We start from the raw sequence: 17938 nt of genomic DNA on the forward strand, positions 1-17938 counted from the left end.
CCTTAAACTTGTTAAGTTACAGACTCCATTAATGTGTAATCTGTGCATTAAGTGCCTGTCCATTTATATAATGTCATATTCATTTCTTGGGGATTCAGAAATCAATCAAGTAGTTTACTATAAATGTTCAATTCTTTATGCAGATCTCTTCATTAAACTGTTCGGTAACTTAATTTTAAAATCATTTGGCTGGATTTTGCAAAGACGCACATAGCATTGAACAAACTTTGGTACCTGTGCTGCTTAACGCTCCTCTCCTTCCCTTCTCAGGGATGCGTCCATATCAATGCATGCAGAGACGGTGGGAGAACACACTGTGAAGTTTGAGGACAATGACTTGAGGGAAGGGATAATCCACATGCTCAAAGGCAACAGCACCAAACCTGTGTGAGTCGCAGTTAACACTCACACACACACACACACACACACACACACACACACACACAACCTGTTGGTTTTTACTTGGTTGTGCTATTACTGCTTGTCTTCTTCTGGATCTGAAATGCAATTTGCTTAATGACTACAGATGTTAATGTTGGAGAGTTAAACATGCTAGTAATGGCTACTGTAGTGACCCCGTTGCTTATCAAAAAAGTCACCACGGTTGCTGATTGTTTGTTTAGACGCGTGCCATAAATAACGAAGTCCAGTTTCCAATATAGGTATTTTATTTCTCTGTCGTAATCCATTTCCTCTACATATACTAAAGAAATCATAAAATTAAATGTCACACGGTCAAAAACTGTTTGCTCCTGCTTACTCAGCAACACCTGTCTCAAGTGACCTCCCTGATTATATTAACCTGTGGCCTAATAGACAGCGTCACTACGCCCCCGAGTGGTGGGAGGTTGTAGAAAACAAAATAATAACAAAATGGCTCTTACAGCTATAATTAAGTAAACTCTAAAAATACTGAAGAAAGCATGACACTTTAAGAGCTGAAATATTGTATGTCATCAACTATTTCTCATTTTACAACCCAGACAGTCCCGCGCAGCATCGCTGAATATTTTCTTCATCTTATTCTGTCCCGTAGGATCATTAATTCTCTGCTACCAAAGTTTCTCAGGGGTCCCAAAGGACCAATATCCAAAATGGCAACCAGGATGACAGTAGGTTAGTTACAGCTCATTCTATGTTGACCATACTACAGACGTTTTCTTCCATGAATTATAGCTGCATTGTACTGATACCATTCAAAGGGATCCATCTTGGATAAGGATCAGGTGGTGATCTCTTGTTTAAAACTTGCAGTTTGTTTTTAACCCCGGCATGTTTCCCCTCAGCGCAATCGGACCGGCCAGAACTCCAGGCGCTGTCTTTCTTCAGGCCCATGTCAGTCAATCTTCAACAGGTCAACGGAGGGGCAGACCAGTGGTGGGTGGTGGAGGAGTGCTCCCCTGTGCTCGCCTTTTCCGACCACAAGTGTCACAACATCGAGATCGTGGTGTTCAGTGACAAAGTCAGCCCCTCCAGTCTGGGCTTTCTGGCTGGTCACGGGTAGGTAACAAGACATCTCACCAGCATTGTGACAGTAAAGCTGTCCAGCTGTTGTGCGCTCACAGTGGTATCTCTCTCACATTATTCGAACATGTCCACTCTATCTGCTCCTCTTCTCTTCACCGCAGCATCGTAGGCCTGTACATGTCGGTGGTGCTGGTCATCGGAAAGTTCGTCAGGGAGTTCTTCAACGGGATCTCCAGGTCCATCATGTTTGAGGAGCTCCCGTGTGTGGACCGGGTCCTGAAGCTCTGCACGGACATTTTCGTGGTCCGCGAGACGGGAGAGATGGAGCTGGAGGAGACGCTCTTTGAGAAACTCATCTTCCTCTACCGATCGCCGGAGACGATGATCAAGATGACCAGGGAAAAGAAAGACAGCTAGGGTTTTGTTGGAATACCATCTGTTAGTACGGGACATGGAGGGTGGATCGCCAGCTGTGGATGTGTTCACACTGAACTCCCATCACTCAAAATGGATATTTTAGAGCAAATAACATTTGGTGCAGAGGAGTCATTTCATTTTTCTTTCTATTTCAACGTATGCAATTAAAATGTAATTGCAATTATATAAAAATGGATCAAACTGTTTTCCTTATACCATTACAAGTAGGAATACCGACAAAAACACTTCTCCTTGTTTGATTGTAGTTTCATTTCGGTCATTAATGTTGGATTCTCTTGTTAGACATCTATGTTCGAGTCATGTTCTATCATTTGCCTGTATCTACAAACAATGACATGTTACAGTAATTTAGAAGGCACTAATCTGAACTGCAGTTAAAACAAATTAAGTGCCCGCCCGTTGTTTGCTAGTGTACTTGTTTTTTCAGACCACTGGGCAATGCATGCATTTCTAATGATTTTGGATTCAGATTTTTAATGCTTGTACAGTACACACAAACACCCTATTCCCCAACATCGTACAGCATCAATGAAAGTTCAACAAACCATTGATATACTCATGGATCAGCACACGCATACCTCTGTAAATACCAGGTTTCTGTACATGACTATGTATACTACTGTACTGATTTATTTATACCAAAATAAAAATTGTTAAACAAAAATGTATTTTGTGTGTCATTCTGCAGTGCTGTAAATACTGTATTCACCAGAAGACAAGGAGACAAAATGTATTTCCGATATCCATTTTTAATACATTTTTAAATTACAAAGGGAAAATACAGCAATTTCATTCAGGTCATCTTGATGTCATCCATCTTTTCTTGTCTTCTCCCCGGTGTGCAGGACTGGAGAGTGAAAGGACCTCACAACTCAAGGTAAAACTATCTCCATCCCGGCCTCAAATCCTGGAAAAAAAAATAAAATAGAAACATTACTGAAAATATCAGTGAAAATAATTTTGCATCCCAAACAGAACTCGAGAATCATTCATATCAGTTAATGCAGGTTAAGGATTAGTCTACTTGGACAGTAAACTCTCAACTTCTTTTATGACAAAAACTTTAAAGATTTGAAGTTCAACTTTGCAAAGGTCGGCCAAAATGAGTCATGAGCAGTTAAGTGCAGACACTTCCAGTCATTAAACATAACCTCCATACATGGGGTCAGTTCAGTATTGTGCATCAGCTTTAAGGTATGAGTAGTTCTGGTATAGGGGCCCTGATCAGGAATAATTTGACCCCAAGTGCACTCAATGAACGATGTTGACATGTACCAAAAGACTGCCATGTGTCCAAAGTTTAATTCAACCCAAACCTCCATTTATCTAATTATTAGTTACTTTGGAGATTTAACATACAAAAATACATTGTATGCACGTTTCCAGGAAACTCATCTAGAAAAGAGAATGCATTGTTATAGACGTATACTTATTAGTATTAGTTATAAATGATCACCTTGATTAGGTACAACGTTAAAATGACACCTACATGTTGGTGCAGCAGCAATAATATCACAATGACGATACAGCACTCTGAAAGGTCACCGTTGATACTGAACTGTATATGAATGCAGCGGATAATTCTTCTGCTGCTGCTTTTATAAAAGCTAGGACGCACGTCCTTCACTTGTACTTGAACATTGTTAACTCTCTGAATGAGTCTTCCACCGCTGACACCGCTCAATGTCACAGCCGCCTATCCTCGTCACAGTCGGGGGGCCATGGTGACTTCATGTGCCGGTATGATCAGAGTAACTTATAATATGTGATGAACTTACATGCTGCTGCTTTGGGTTTGATGACTTTCACGTTGGATTCTGCGAGCTTCAAAGCGTTGGCTTGGAACTGCGGCTTCATCGCCGCCCGCACCGCGCTCGCGCAGATAGAGGAGAAGCGGATGTAGCTGCAGTGAGAGAACACTCGTTAGCCGCATGCTAAAGGGCACGCGCTACTGACAGTGAAAAACACAACTGCTGCTTTAATGACTAATAATCCCATGCGTTATCAGAAAGAGTCACGTTATAGATGGTTTTCAACTAACGTTAGTGCGGCAATCTAAACGCATGGGTGGTAAAGCTAACAGTTAACTAAAGCTAAGCTATGCTATGTCGCCCTCTGAGGATTCAATAGATAGAAAAACAACAAGGACGTTGCGAAAGTATTCAGTTATAATAACAAATTCTTATTTACAATAACGTGGTCAACACTGACCACAAAGCTAGCTCTCTACATATACATTATATGTATTTTTTTACCTGAGGCCTGCCTGTCTCCAGTATGCAACCATCTTGCCCGTGTTATGCTTCAAGGACAGATCGGATATGTGCGTGATGACGACATTTGAGACACGCCGGTCTTTTCCCCGAACCAATAAGAACCGTTTATGATCATGATTGGCAGCTTCGACGGTCATTTGTCCCGCCTCCAGACAACACTTCAACCAGCCTTTTTTTTTCTTGCATGATTTGGTGAAATGTCATACAGTCGGTTGATTGTAAATGTACCTTTAGATTATGTGGTGGCAGTAACTGAAGTAAGTTTCCTTTACACAATAAATTGATAGGTAGCCACCACATTTAATTAGTTGTTAAGGAAGATCAAATTACTTATGGGAAAATTGGAAGTATAACAATAGCGTCCTAATTGTATGTATGAAATGATTTTACTGATGACAATACTGTTCTGTTGGTATCTAGTTGGTTTGATGTATGATGTTGCTCAGTCAGCTTGGGTCCTGCATCTTTTTCATGGCCCCCTTTGGTAGAATTGGAATTACTTTTGATTAGGTTAAGAAATAATAATGCTAATTTATTGAGTTGCTATTAAAGCACGAATGTAAGTATAGGATGCACCGTTTTTTGATCGTTTTTTACTGATGGATTAAAATAAGTTTAAGGTACAATAAAGCAGATGTGCTTTAGTAACGTAAAAGTTCCTCAAAAATGGAGAAAAAACCCCAATACTTGACATTATCAAATAAATAAATATATAATACAAGGATTGTTCTGGACGTTAGAGTGCAGTTCCTGTCCCTGCCACCAGGGAGAGTCTCGTCGTTTTAAGGTTGTCTCCTTCAGTTCCTGTCTCTACCACCAGGGAGAGCGTCATCCTTTTAAGGTTTTCTTCTTCAGTTCTTGTCTCTACCACCAGGGGGAGTCTCGTCCTTTTAAGGTTTTCTCCTTCGTTCCTCACCGCGGTCACAGGCACCCGGCTCCCGAGCCCTGACAAGAAAAGCCTAACAAAATGAAGATCTGGGCGTCAGAGCACATTTTCAAGTGAGTATTTTTCTGTCTGTGACGATGCCTTAAACACGTAAATCTGTTTAGTAACTGTTTTTCTTTCGTGTGATACGTTACCGTTACTGTCTGCTAGCCTCCTTAGCTGCTAAGGGGCTAAGGTGAACTGTAACTAACCTTATCTAACGTGAGCTAAGGTTAACTGTAACTAAACACACGCTCGCGGTCATGTTACTTAACTGTGTGTCATTCATGTCAGTAATCAGATTCAGCAAATGTGACTTATATTCGCCTCTATGGTTAAAGTTGTTTCAACAAATCTCTACACTTGTTGGTATTTGTGCGCTAGAAGTAAGCTAAGCTTTAGCTAGCGTTAGCTGAAGGTTAGCTTTGAAGCTAACAGCCCAAAGCTAACTTTGTTATTAGATGCTGTAACGTTGAGTAGCTCAGCCGTGTGTGTCATTTTAAATGTTAAAAGTGTACTGAAATGTTTCAGCCACACGTTCACGTTATTATAAAGACAAATGATTTCCGTGATATTAATGTGTCTGAGCCGCGATCATTGGTGTTTCATAACGGTCTGTCTGTCAAACGAGAGACCATGATGCGTCTATTGTCTGTGTGTTTGTGCTCACCGGACAGTAGTAAGTGTGGAACAATGGTCGGAACATTGTTGTCCGTTTCCATAAGTTTGTAGTTAAATCCACGATGATGGTCCGTGCTGTGCAGAGGGGGCGTTCCTGCTCCGCCTGTCAGTCTATGGATATCTAGGTGATTCCTCCATTTTGTGTCTGCACCAGTCTTTAATATTGACAATATGACATTTGAACCTTTTTTTACAACATATTTTTGTTACATTATAAGGCAGGGCACGGACCATTTTCACTTTTTACCTCCTGAGTCCTGTGCATAATAACTGAACTTCAAAGTTATTTGTCAGTTTGTTGTCACATTTATCTCGCAAGACAGCTGGATTCTTGCGATGTCACCCACAGCAATGCATTTTGTTTTATTTATTTATTTGTTTGTGTGTGTGTGTGTGTGTGTGTGTGTGTGTGTGTGTGTGTGTGTGTGTGTGTGTGTGTCATAATGTAAATATTACAGAATTGGCTGACATTGACGGTCCGCAATCCTTTTCCAGAGTGTTAAATGACCTTTAGGAAGTTGCTAAATGTTGATATTGTTTTTTGACAGCCATCCATGGGAGACGGTGACCAAGGCGGCGATGCAGAAGTACCCCAACCCCATGAACCCCGGTGTGTTTGGTGTGGATGTTCTGGACAGAAGCGTGGACACAGAGGGCCGGTTACACAGTACCAGACTGCTCAGCACAGAGTGGGGGCTTCCCGCCATGGCCAAGACTGTAAGTTAAGATGATGAAACGCTTGAGCTGCTGCTTTCTTTTGATTGATGATAGGCTTGTTCGAGATGAACTCCGCCTGGCCTGATCTTTGATAATCATGACGGCGTTCATGGTTTGACCTCCTCAGTTTGCCGCTGTATATAAATCACCTGTCCCTCGCAAGCTAAAGAAATTCAAAACACGACTCAATAGTTAAAATAATTTAGTAGAGGAAAGAAACACAAGACAATAGTATTTATTATTATTATGTGCGATATTAAGACTGTCAGGGCTCCACATCGTTATTTAAAGGTCCTCACATCCCACTTGTTGGCAAGAGGTTTTTTTAATTTATTTTTTAAACCAATCCTGTGTTGTGTCCTTTTCCTGCAGATGTTCGGGGTAACAAGAACATGCACTTATGTTCAGGAACATTCAGTTGTGGACCCCAAAGAGAAGAGCTTTGAGCTGAAATCTACAAATGTAAGTAGTGCTGTCATCATTGTTAATAAACACAGTTTCTGTAAGAAACACTGATACAAAGTGTGTGAGGGCAGGACAGAAAATGAATACATGGCCTCCTCTTTATCATCTGATTGATTACAGGAGGTTATTTTGGTTGAGAAATGCTGTCGATTAACACTTCATTATATCTGAGGACTTCAGGCATTGTTTTTAATGGAACTTTCATATCTCTGGGAAAACAAAATAGATTTGTGTCCACTGCTGAAGCTAAACTAAGCTAAGCTGTGGTAGGTTCCTCAGTCAGCCTTGACACCTGCTTCTCATTAAGAAGCCATTCACATACCAGCCTTTTAGCTGCCTCCATAGTGTGGAAGACTTTCTACTTCCTGATTGTTAGTTTGTTTAATGTCATGTTAGTGACTTGCTTATTCAGATATCCATTTACTGACACTACACACTTGTTTGACTTGTTTAATTTGTAACCTAAACACACACGCATGACCTGAACTCTGAAGAGAGTCGCTATCGGCATGTAGCGTGGGTGAATTTCAAAGCGAGCTCCTTTTTTCTTGCACCCTCACCACATTGGATTTCAGCATGGTGTTGAATTGAGTTGGCTGACTGTCTGTGTAATAGTAGTCTAACAGTCTTAACAGTGGACGTTTCACTCGTCAAACACAGGTGCAAATTATACCACTAATAGTTGCTGCGTAGCAGCTGGAGCCATCGTTAATGTTATCAGTTGCACCTGTGTTTTTCCTGACCTTTGTCGTTAACTACGACAAGCGAAGGATCCGTGTCTGGGGCTTTATGGCTCTGTTCTCACTGCAGCTGCTGTTAAATCTACTAAAATGCCCGTAGACAACGTAAATATTGTAAGTGAGACAAAGACTAAATGTGACTGTTTTGTCTATCCAGATCTCCTTCACTAACCTGGTGTCTGTGGATGAGAAGTTGACGTACAAGCCACATCCGCAGGATCCTGAAAAGTAGATTAGTTTTCTTTCATAAATGTCTAATGTCACCCGCGATATTTATCATCATGATTAATTATTTGTTTATGTTATTATCTCTAGTTCGGCCCTTTTTATGTGTGCTTATGTTTGAGTATTTTGGTTTATTGCAAAAATGTTTGGTAGTTTTTAATTGAAAGATTATAATCTATAAGAGATTTACCTTTGAGTCGACTGTTTTGTGACCTTTTTATTTGTGTTCTCAGGACGGTGCTGACCCAGGAGGCTCTGATCAGTGTGAAAGGCATCAGTCTGAGTAGCTACCTCGAGAGTCTCATGGCCAAGACCATCTCTGCAAACGCCGGCAAGGTGAAGCTGCCCTTTTTAAATTCTCCTGATGACTCGTCACGATCCCTCTCTTCATAGCAATGTGCCCGTCACTACACATTCTGTTTTGTAATACTCTCCCTCCGTCTGCCTCAGGGTCGGGAGGCAATGGAGTGGGTCATCAGACGATTAAACACAGAAATCGAGGAGTTGGCGGCGACCGCTCGTGGTACTATACGTGCGCCAATGGCGGCAGCGGTCGCTGACAAATGATGCCGGCCTTCCCACTGCTTCGTCCACCGCCATGAACCGATGGATCTCTGACGTTTCACCTCACCTAATCTGCCAACACAGCCCCATCCGCCGGCCCTACGTACTTTTTTGTTTCTGTGCGTTTGTCCCTCCTCAGCAGTCTGCGCAGACGAGTTTGATTCTCGCCGCCGTGGGCAGTGACAGGGAGTGTTGAGCTGATGACATTTAAAAAAAAACCAAAAAAAAAAAACCCAGTTTAATCAGACTGCATTTGAAGCTCAGTCTTGTGGTGTTTAAGCTCTTATTTTTTTAATTCACATAGTGCCTCCATATTTCATCTATTTCTTCTAGTCTGTCCCCCCCCCCCCCCCCCCTTCATCTTGACTTGTTTATCTGTCTCTAATGTTCTCTTCTTATTGTTTCCAAAACCTCGTTAGCAGGTTGAGTACTGGTAACCGCTGAAATGAAGTCACTTTTCTCTAACTTTTTTTCTGGATTGGCTGACCTTGCTTTGTACAGCAGAACTGACCAAATGATCTCAAAGCCACATGCGGGCTGTATTATAGTGACGCACTGCTTCAGCACTCGTTTCTTGTGGTATCGAAGCTCCAGGCTTTTTATTCTCCACGGTCATGCGAGGTCAGATAATCCAGATTAATCTGCCGTCTTTTCCGCCACCTGGACTTTCTCACAGATGGATTTGCTGTGAGCTGCAGTCGGATCTGAGTTCAGACAGGAAGGCCCTTGTGGGTGTACTTTCATGGTGCTGTAACACTTACGGTGCTTGTCCAGTTCTTGTACAGCTGACACTCGTGTGCCATCAGGTGGAAATCTACCAGCATGGTGGACTAACGACTACTTTATTCTGGTCATACAAATGGATGAAAATGACTTTGTTTCTTGAAGTCTTTCTTACCGTTTGTTAGTTTTGTCTCTTACACTGATGTGTTACAGTATAAGACTGTGCGTACTGAATGTCTAACTTATTTTCAGCATGTGTACTGAAATGCATTTAAAAAGGCAGGAAGTGTTTAAAGTGCGGAATTGTGAACGTTCAGCAGTGTTGCAGAAGGAGCTCTGCGGGGTTACATTCAGGATCACTGAGTGTGCGAACTGAAAATGTGAAGATTGAAGTAATAGTACTGATTTAATACCCCAAAACACTTTATTTATGATCTTGTCTGTTTTCTTAATGTCTATAGATGGTGTTATTTATGGTATATTTGTTTTAGTGAACATTGACAAAGTCTGTGTTCATTTTATTCTACATCAGACTCTCAGGTTGACTTCAGTTCAGTTCCCCTGTTTGCTCCCTCCTTTAAGACCACATTAAGATGAAGGCAACATTATTGTAACTCTTGTTTGTTCTTTTCTGCTCTTCTCCTCTTTTGGAATTTAATAAGGACAGTTCTACAGATTTAAGTTTACATTAAAGGGGTTTGTGGTACAATGAAAGCTATTTGACGACGTTTGTTAATAAAACTCGGCATCACAAGTGTTCAAAGACGCTCCACGGTTGGCATCCTGCTCAACTGTCATTAGTTCAGTAGATCGGTGTATACAATAGGTCAGTCTTTCTCACGCCTGCTTCCAGTTCAGCTGAGCTTCTTGTTCATAATAATCTAACTCCTCGTCGGGTCCAACTCAGGATCACGCAGTATGAAGTCTGGTCAGCTGTCTAAATGACCCATCAGCCATTTGGTAACCTCACCGTGTCTCCTTTCATGACCGAAGTGTGATGTTTTTCTATGGTGAAGATTTTAGGAACAGTGGCTGTAAATAGGCTTATATTTATATTTTGGTGGTGTTACATTCCAAGAATGTGAACGTGTAAAAGGATCCAAATAATGCACACTGAAAAGTTTCAAAATAAAGAGATGTCATTGTTTCATGAATATGTTGGTGGTGGTGTTCTTCTTTTCAAATGTGTGAACTCTTGAGGTTTATTTTTCCAAACCAAAAATATATGGACCCCCTTAATCAACCCCTTCCAGTGAACATATGCAGGTAATTGGCTCCTGACAGTTATTGAGATTACCAGGAAACATGAGAAATGTATCGGATCCAGTTTAAATGTAATGCGCTGCGGTGGTACTATGAATATGGACACACAGCGTGCTGTCCAAAACCAACAATCTACAATATGAACGACACCGCCAGAATGCAAAACATTTTTAATATGTTTTGGTTTGAAACAAAAATCTGATTTGAGCCTGAAAACCATTTTAGAAGCATTTATAAAGATGAACTGTTGATTTGACATGAATGCTGTAGAGTTGTAGGTTGTGATTATATACTGCTAACGAGGCCTGTTAATCATTTACAGTCCAGAATCCAGAGTGGGGCAGATGCTTCACCTTGTAAACACATCTGTATCGTGATGTATCCGATGTCTACAAATGCAGTTAGTTCACTGGTTTTAAGGATTTGAAGTGAGATGAAGAGCGTCCGTGCTTGATAGATTAAACAGACCAGTTTGTCAGTTGAAGCCTCTTGTCTGTTTACAACAACACGGCATCTGAAGCGATGGCTATAAATCCCTGTTAAAAAATATAGGCAAAGGTCAGCACAACACGTTCTGCTCTTAATCCAAACGTTGACCTAACATTCATGAGTAATCTTTTGCTAACACTGACCTCTTCCATCCCCAGAACTGTGTTGACCAGCTGTGCGTGTTTCGTTCCGGGTAAACCAACACCTTTGCCCAGTTCCACTGAAACAGACAAGTACAAGTCAAGTCACGGACAATGTACACGACACATTGTGTTCAGTTTGTTGGATTGTATCGGCATATTGTGAAGGACAAAATGCATTGTTTCCCTCTGTGTTGCTCTAATTCATGTTGTTAATTGCACCTGTGTTCCCCCTGCAAGGACACGTTAAAAGGGCTGCTGTGAACACAAAAACACGCTCACCGTTCAGCTTTGCAAAGACGAGCACCATGCCTGCCTTCATCGAGTGTTCCAAAGTATCAGTCTGCAAAGAGAAACGTGAATCATTTCAGTCACTGTATTTTTACACATTAGGCTTCCTGTGACTATAGAGTGGTGTCGTTATGTGTCACGTACCTGAAAGGTTCCCACTTCACTCGACACCAGCGCCACTGTCAAGCTGTTTGAAAGTAAGACATATCATTAAGTCTACTTTAAGTTTGCGTTTGTGAACTCAGGCTCAGGTGTGTTTTAAAAACATGGCGATGCTCACTTATCCAGTGTCACGGAGCCCTTCAGTTGTCCACCAGCAATCCACACTTTACCGCTGTGTGTGGAGTCCTGAAAGAAAGAGGTTTAAATTACAACTACAACCAATGATTATTTATCATTAATCAGTGGTTTTAGTCATTCATTGTTTAATATATTACATGTAGGAAACCCACATTGGAGAACGGTTAGTTTGCAGCATTTTTATTTGATAAATGACTCAGAGTATTAATAAATGATCAAAATAGTTGTCCATTTATTTTCTGTCAATTAACTTTTGATTAACCGACAACTCCTCTCAGCACTATAATTTATCTGAATGTACTTGTATAATATCCACTATACGACTACTTGGATGCATTGTTGACATAAAGAGTAAGTACTCACAACATTGAGTTTGAACAGCGGGGTCTCGGTACCATTTGGTTGGATGGCGAAAGCCTTGACAGTGCCTTCAAGACCCAGTTTAACAACACCGGGCTGGAAGGAAAACATTGGCACTTTTCTGGCATAAACCTGCAGACTCATCAGAAGTCCGGGAAACATCTTGGGAAGCTGCAGCGAGATAGAAAGAATAAGCGTAAAGAGTAAATGGTTGTGAGACAGTTGAGATTCAACTTCAAGCAAGGAGAGATTCATGACAAGCTACAGACAATGCAGAAGTTAATGGACTTGTGTTTGGAATAAAGTTGCTTTTTCCGGTCCTTCGGGTTCATTTCATATCAGCAATTTTTTTTTCCAAATGTAAAGTGCAGGTGGCAAGGTAGACTAGCATGGAAGTAACATGTCAGTTAAACAAGAGTGGGTGAGCAGTAACTCAGGTCCAGATAAAGAGCATTATGGCGCATAAACGTGTGATGTAGAATGTGAAAAAGAACATGCACTAATGTTTAAAAACCTCTGTCGTGTCAAAAATGAGTCAGTTAGAAAATGAGATGAAATCCATGGTTGTGCATAAACCGGTGCTGTCTGCACCGGTTTATGAAAAATAAAAAGTAAAAAATCCTTCAAATAAAACAGGTCCCACATTTGTATCAAATGTTTTTGTCCCCATGACATAATTATATGTGGTTCAATCACTTGCACATTTACCGGATGACTGTTGATTTTGAATGACAGTGTTTAAAGATTTTTGATCACTGAATTTTGCTATTATATATGTGATGGCATGTAAATATGTTTTAAACATGTTCATCATAAAGGTAGGGGATCATACATGTCAGAAGCAGTACTGCTTTTTGATAAAGGAAAAATAAAACCCTTCAGTGTTGCCAAATGTAACCCTGATACACACTTACCTGAGGAATGAAAGGCCCCATCCAGCTGGTGTTCAGGTGCATGGGGAGGTATGGAGGTATCTGAGATGATGACACACCATTGTTTTTAACAGTATAGACAAATATTAGGGCAGAAAGATTGTGTTGCCATTTGTGTTTCAGGTGCTCTTACCATGCTGTCGGTGATGACGGTCTGAAGCAGGCCCGCTTTGTAGAGTACGTAAGAGGCGGAGTTCAGAGTGAACTCAGACAGGCCCACTGACAGCATGTAGCCCGGCTGCTCGGGCAAGGTGAAAGGCTGGGCCTCAAAGGGAGGTTCTGTATGACCTTTTATATTGTATAACTCTCCCTTTAAATGAAGAGTTGCAAATGATCAATTACAGCTATTGATCACTTTGTTGTTGTTGTTATTAATTCTTTTCACATGTCTTGCCACTCGCCCTGTAGTAATAAATTACTGCCATAGGACATAACTTGGACATACGGTACACCTATAGTTCTGCGTTTATACCATCATTTCTTTCAAAGATCTGCCTGAAATGATGTGGCCAAAAGTCAGAGGTCTTCCTCTATACAAAAAATAGATTGTAGAGTGTGTGCATCCTTACCTTAAGACCTAGATTCAGACTTGAAGCATCAATGACGGGCATGCCGGTGAGAGGGAGGTCAAAAGTAAAGTTTTCCCCCACATCAAAGGAAACTGATGAGAGTAGAAATCACATGTAGAGTGAATTATCTATTCATTGATTTAGATTATTTGCTGTTAATTTACATTTGGACGATGTAACTGGTATCAACATGGACATTTTTAGTGTCTTTTTGAGGATGTGGCCTGCTGCAATACCTTTCATGGCCTGTAGGTGGTACTCCAAGTTTACGATGGACTTCTCCACTCCAGGGCAGATCTATGGAGGAAAAAAACAAGGCAAATATCCTACAATGCTCATCACTAAAAGTCTGTACAATATGTTTCAACTGAGCATTGTCTGATGATCATACAGCATTGACAGAATACTGATAAATGTGACACAGATATACACTCACTGAGGCCTCTATTTCATCCTTGATACGCCCCTTTAAATACTCCACAAAAGGCTTGAACATCCAACTGTTGACAAATGAAAATGCAGGGCTTACATCCAGACATCAGTATTTGCTCTATTCCCCTTCCTCTCCCTGTCCCTGTGTTTTACTGTACCTTGCTCCACCCTGAAATCGTACGTCCACATCTCCAACATGAGCTTCACAGTGGGCACTGGTGACAGACAGATGCCCGTCAGCGTCTTTCCCCAGCTTCACTACAGAGGTCACATCCATATTAAATATAGCCATGTCGAATGATCCCCCCTCATGTCTGAAACACACGCACAAACAAAGTCAGTACATGTGGTGGTGGTGAACATTTATTCATGCAGTTAACATATCCAAAGCCACTACCGTGTGTGTGTGTGTGTGTGTGTGTGTGTGTGTGTGTGTGTGTGTGTGTGTGTGTGTGTGTGTGTGTGTGTGTGTGTGCGTGTGTGTGAGTGAGTGAGTGTAACATACACACAAATGAAGCAGACTAACCTCAGTGACTTGTCCAAGTTATAACATATTATGCGTGCATTGCAAAAAAAACCTGTTTGCAAAGCCATCTTCATTATGAAAGTAAAGAAATTCAGTTTCTCTTCCGCATTATTACCGTCCCTGTTTTCTTGATTGTATCTAAATGGTGGTTTGCCATTGCTGGCATACCAACTTGCTAACAATTCAAGCCTTTGTGACGAAATAATAAATCAGTCACATTAAAATCCTTTGAAAGAATGGGCTCAGCTCTGTAGTCCAGACTGGACATGTTCGAAATATATAATTTGATATAAACTCCATGTTAAAACAGGCCTCATAATATCCCCAGTTAGCTGTAACAACATATTCAACAGAAACTGGGTGGATGACTGTGGTTATAAACTGATACACATAGTGGCCTCATGGTACTGGGTGAAAGAACAGGAAGTCACCTAAATTACTGTTTTTTCCTTTTGGATCTTATCTTAAGGTTCTTAAGCTTATATTTCTAGGGGCGTAGTTCCCCTGGTGGCGTTGCTGGTTCCCTCTCATTTCCCCTAAAGACCCCGCCACACTAACAACACCTATTATAATCTAACTGACACCATTTGATCCAGGATAGTGTGGCAAGTTCTGGTTTCAATTCATTTCTAGTAAAATGATTAGTACTGTTTTGTGACTTAAAGGCCAACATAAAGATCACTTTAATTTAAAAAGTTAGGACGGAGTGTCATAAGTGAACCGGTGATTTCTCTTTAAGAAAATAGCCAATGATGTTTCATACAAGAGTACAGGAGTTGAAACAAGACATCACTGGAGACATGAGACCTTCGAGGAGACACTTCCTTTTCTAGTTGTTCTCAGATGAACTGAGAAAAAAAAAGGCTATTTTAAATTTTAATATCACTTCCTCATTTAGGCTTCATGTACATTTCTTTCAACATTTCAAACTGAAGTGTGTAACTTATACATTTGAATTACAATATTTAATATTGTGGTAAAGAGGATAATCAGGTTACCTCAGGTGCTCTGAAGATTTGTCTTTTGCCCAAAAAGAAAACCTGACAACAAACCTTGAGTGAACAGCTGTGGGGTCACTTGCTTCACGATGAAGGAGTTTAAATGTAAGACTGAGATCGGGGGAAACTCACATGAGGCCAGCATGTGTCGTCCACCTGCCGGTTACTGCAACACTGAGGCCGGAGCTGGATGTGTTGAATCCTGTGATGTCCTGATAGAACTCAACAGATGGCTCTGGAAAGTCACACTTTGTGATGTGAACTCTAGTGCACATGGGGAGAGCAAAGACCGGTGTGAGGACATGGATCGGAGTAATGTGAAAATGTCTAATGAAATAAATCAAGAATGTTAAATGTAATCTTACCCGGATAATGTGTAGTGTATGAAGTGCAAGATTGTACCACTGATGTCAGGGAGAGTGACGAGATCCAGCTTGTCCTGAAGCCATCCTGCACCTACATGCTTTCCTGGGACGAACAGCACACGTGTACAGTTTTAATAGTTTTGAATGAAAGATGTTTCATTGACCGTTTTGTTGGGTTCTTTATGAAAAGACTAATGTAGCTGCACAGCAATCTAACTCCCCCAAAGAAGCAATTATTTTGTGTTTGAATAAAGTTAACCGAGTGAAAAACAGCATCTCACATCGACTTACCGTACTGAAGTCCTTTGTTAGTCAAGGTGACTTTTATAGCAGGATTTTCCCCACAGGTAAAGGAGACGAGCATGAGCACTACTATCACAGGTCGGAGCATGTTCCTGGGTCCTCTGTGGCGCAATGTACCAAATACTTGATACAGATATGCCAGCATGAAAGCAACTGCAAAACTCTGCACAGTCAAAGAACCACCGACACATGTAACTTACATTTCCACGTTAAAAATACATTCTAAAATCAAACATACTATTCTCGTTTGACCTATTGTTGTGATATTATGTAGCACGTACCTTTAAATACTGCAGTGATTTCACCAAGTTGAAAGTCAGCTCCTGAACAAGGGTCCTCACTGTTTTCTCTGCTGTTGATTCGACACCACCTTCGGCTTCCTGTTCCTGAGAAGTGAAACTGACTGACGACTGACAATAAAAGACGTGGGCGTGTGTGTGACAGGATACTATTGTTTGATTCTGCTCTGTCTGTGTTGTTCAAATACTTGGTAGAATGTGTCAAGAACAAAACAAAGTGAAGGTTTTAGGAGCTCAAGTGTTGAATGACATCTATACTTGAAGTACAATAGCCAAGATCAGTGTTGTTAAAGGTTAATTTGAAAAGAAATAAGTTATTTGAACAACTTCCTCATCCTTTAAAAAAAGGCCTGATGTGGCCCACTAACATAAAAAGGAAGTGATAATCATCTCACATGTGTGCCTGGAGGTATGAAGCTGACGGCAGTTATATTGTTGATAATCAACAGGGCCGGGTTTTCACACATGTCTGCTATATGCTGTTTTTGGAGGCCTCTGAGCCCTGTCAAGGATTATTTAGATAGGCAAATGCAAATTGTTGTTTTTTTAAGAAAGGGAATCTTAATTAACATTGTAAGAGTGAGTTAAACCGAGCCCAGGACAGTAGAACTACAAGAGGAAGTGAAACCAGCAAGGCCTCTCAGTCATGGCTACATTTCAAGGAATCATTAGAATCACCAGCCATAAAATATTTGATTTATTTATCTCTTAATTCAACAAATACTCTTTGTCTCACACACCATGGTTAGTTCCATTAAATCACAATTAACAAGTTCAATAGGAAGAGAATATTATCAGACAGACATTTTTTTCATATAACACAGTTAGGACCCACTTGCTTGCACTTTGAATTCACTTCATCCAGAATGACACTTGAAACATCAAGAAAACAAATGAGCCAACAAGGACTACTATAGGCATAAGATGGAAAATAAAACACTAAAACCAAAACAAACTACACATGTTAGTTTGTTTTTAAACAACTACACATACGTTTTTTGTTGTTTTTTTACGGTTTATTATAATCCACAGAGCACCATCTGATCTGATGGGTGCATTGATATTTTCTCTGGAGTGGGATTATTGATATATCTAGCAGCTCAAAAACCAATAATTACATATTCACTCCATTGTTTTTCACATATTTCATTCCCCAGATATAAACACGTATACACAGTAAGACCCATGGTAGACATTTTCACTGGATCTTTGACAACTTTGCATGAAGACTGATACCTGGACAGGCCTTTTAATGCCCGCATATTTATTCACCCCTTTCATGCGGAGGTTGTATTCCTCTGTCCAGTCAATAAAACACATTTTCTGGAATGAGTAGAATACTTAACACTATGATTAAAAAGTTTATTATTGCACATTATCACGAAGGCAAAATAAAAAAAGATGTACATTTCACACAAATAATCACCTCATGAGCTTCTTTGTCAAGTGG

The 17938-nt window shown here is 40.6% G+C and overlaps 4 protein-coding genes across 5 annotated transcripts in view; 2 read left to right on the forward strand and 2 right to left on the reverse strand.

The window, feature by feature from the left end:
• The window catches only part of LOC142952107 (piezo-type mechanosensitive ion channel component 2), a 30959-nt gene extending 29028 nt beyond the window's left edge, over positions 1–1931 (forward strand). Inside the window, exons 54-57 of the mRNA XM_076094132.1 lie at positions 271–387; positions 1037–1116; positions 1287–1500; positions 1629–1931. Coding sequence (XP_075950247.1) covers positions 271–387; positions 1037–1116; positions 1287–1500; positions 1629–1884 — 667 coding nt within the window. The 3' untranslated portion in view covers positions 1885–1931. The remainder of the gene's footprint in view (positions 1–270; positions 388–1036; positions 1117–1286; positions 1501–1628) is intronic.
• Positions 1932–2634: 703 nt separating this feature from the next.
• atp5f1e (ATP synthase F1 subunit epsilon) lies at positions 2635–4274 on the reverse strand. The gene is made up of 3 exons (XM_076094143.1): positions 4161–4274; positions 3684–3808; positions 2635–2812 (listed from the first exon to the last, which is right to left on the reverse strand). Coding segments are annotated over exons 1-3 (159 nt in total). The 5' UTR covers positions 4193–4274; the 3' UTR covers positions 2635–2810.
• Positions 4275–5024: 750 nt separating this feature from the next.
• Positions 5025–10375, forward strand: LOC142952137 (PRELI domain containing protein 3B-like). Its single transcript, XM_076094178.1, has 6 exons — positions 5025–5180; positions 6336–6504; positions 6877–6966; positions 7867–7937; positions 8168–8270; positions 8385–10375. The coding sequence occupies exons 1-6, from the start codon at positions 5149–5151 to the stop codon at positions 8499–8501; spliced, it is 582 nt and encodes a 193-aa protein (XP_075950293.1). The 5' UTR covers positions 5025–5148; the 3' UTR covers positions 8502–10375.
• Positions 10376–10637: 262 nt separating this feature from the next.
• On the reverse strand, positions 10638–16572 carry bpifcl (BPI fold containing family C, like). 2 transcript variants are annotated; one of them, XM_076094156.1, is made up of 16 exons: positions 16471–16572; positions 16178–16352; positions 15887–15989; positions 15654–15785; positions 14156–14311; positions 14002–14065; positions 13802–13862; positions 13566–13657; positions 13130–13306; positions 12979–13038; positions 12068–12235; positions 11685–11752; positions 11549–11591; positions 11396–11456; positions 11117–11193; positions 10638–11020 (listed from the first exon to the last, which is right to left on the reverse strand). In XM_076094156.1, the coding sequence occupies exons 2-16, from the start codon at positions 16332–16334 to the stop codon at positions 10982–10984; spliced, it is 1458 nt and encodes a 485-aa protein (XP_075950271.1). In that variant the 5' UTR covers positions 16335–16352; positions 16471–16572; the 3' UTR covers positions 10638–10981. The 2 variants fall into 2 exon arrangements, with proteins under 2 accessions (XP_075950271.1, XP_075950279.1); XM_076094164.1 differs by having other exon boundaries at positions 16178–16342; positions 16471–16537.
• Between the last annotated feature and the right edge of the window lie 1366 nt (positions 16573–17938).

The sequence above is a fragment of the Anarhichas minor genome, unplaced genomic scaffold, assembly GCF_050575085.1.
Source record: "Anarhichas minor isolate MPS153535 unplaced genomic scaffold, ASM5057508v1 ptg000003l, whole genome shotgun sequence".
Taxonomy (NCBI): Eukaryota; Metazoa; Chordata; class Actinopteri; order Perciformes; family Anarhichadidae; genus Anarhichas; species Anarhichas minor.

What these genes read in the sequence shown, in the direction of transcription:
- atp5f1e (XM_076094143.1), bottom strand. Translation starts at nt 4,192, where the DNA reads ATGGTTGCATACTGGAGACAGGCAGGCCTCAG. An exon ending in TGGAGACAGGCAGGCCTCAG is followed by an intron (nt 3,809 to 4,160) that starts GTAAAAAAATAC and finishes CTCTCACTGCAG; the next exon opens with CTACATCCGCTTCTCCTCTA.
- LOC142952137 (XM_076094178.1), top strand. Translation starts at nt 5,149, where the DNA reads ATGAAGATCTGGGCGTCAGAGCACATTTTCAA. An exon ending in GCGTCAGAGCACATTTTCAA is followed by an intron (nt 5,181 to 6,335) that starts GTGAGTATTTTT and finishes GTTTTTTGACAG; the next exon opens with CCATCCATGGGAGACGGTGA. An exon ending in TCTCTGCAAACGCCGGCAAG is followed by an intron (nt 8,271 to 8,384) that starts GTGAAGCTGCCC and finishes CGTCTGCCTCAG; the next exon opens with GGTCGGGAGGCAATGGAGTG.
- bpifcl (XM_076094156.1), bottom strand. Translation starts at nt 16,334, where the DNA reads ATGCTGGCATATCTGTATCAAGTATTTGGTACATTGCGCCACAGAGGA. An exon ending in ATACACTACACATTATCCGG is followed by an intron (nt 15,786 to 15,886) that starts GTAAGATTACAT and finishes CATGTGCACTAG; the next exon opens with AGTTCACATCACAAAGTGTG. An exon ending in TGGGGCCTTTCATTCCTCAG is followed by an intron (nt 12,236 to 12,978) that starts GTAAGTGTGTAT and finishes ATCTCGCTGCAG; the next exon opens with CTTCCCAAGATGTTTCCCGG.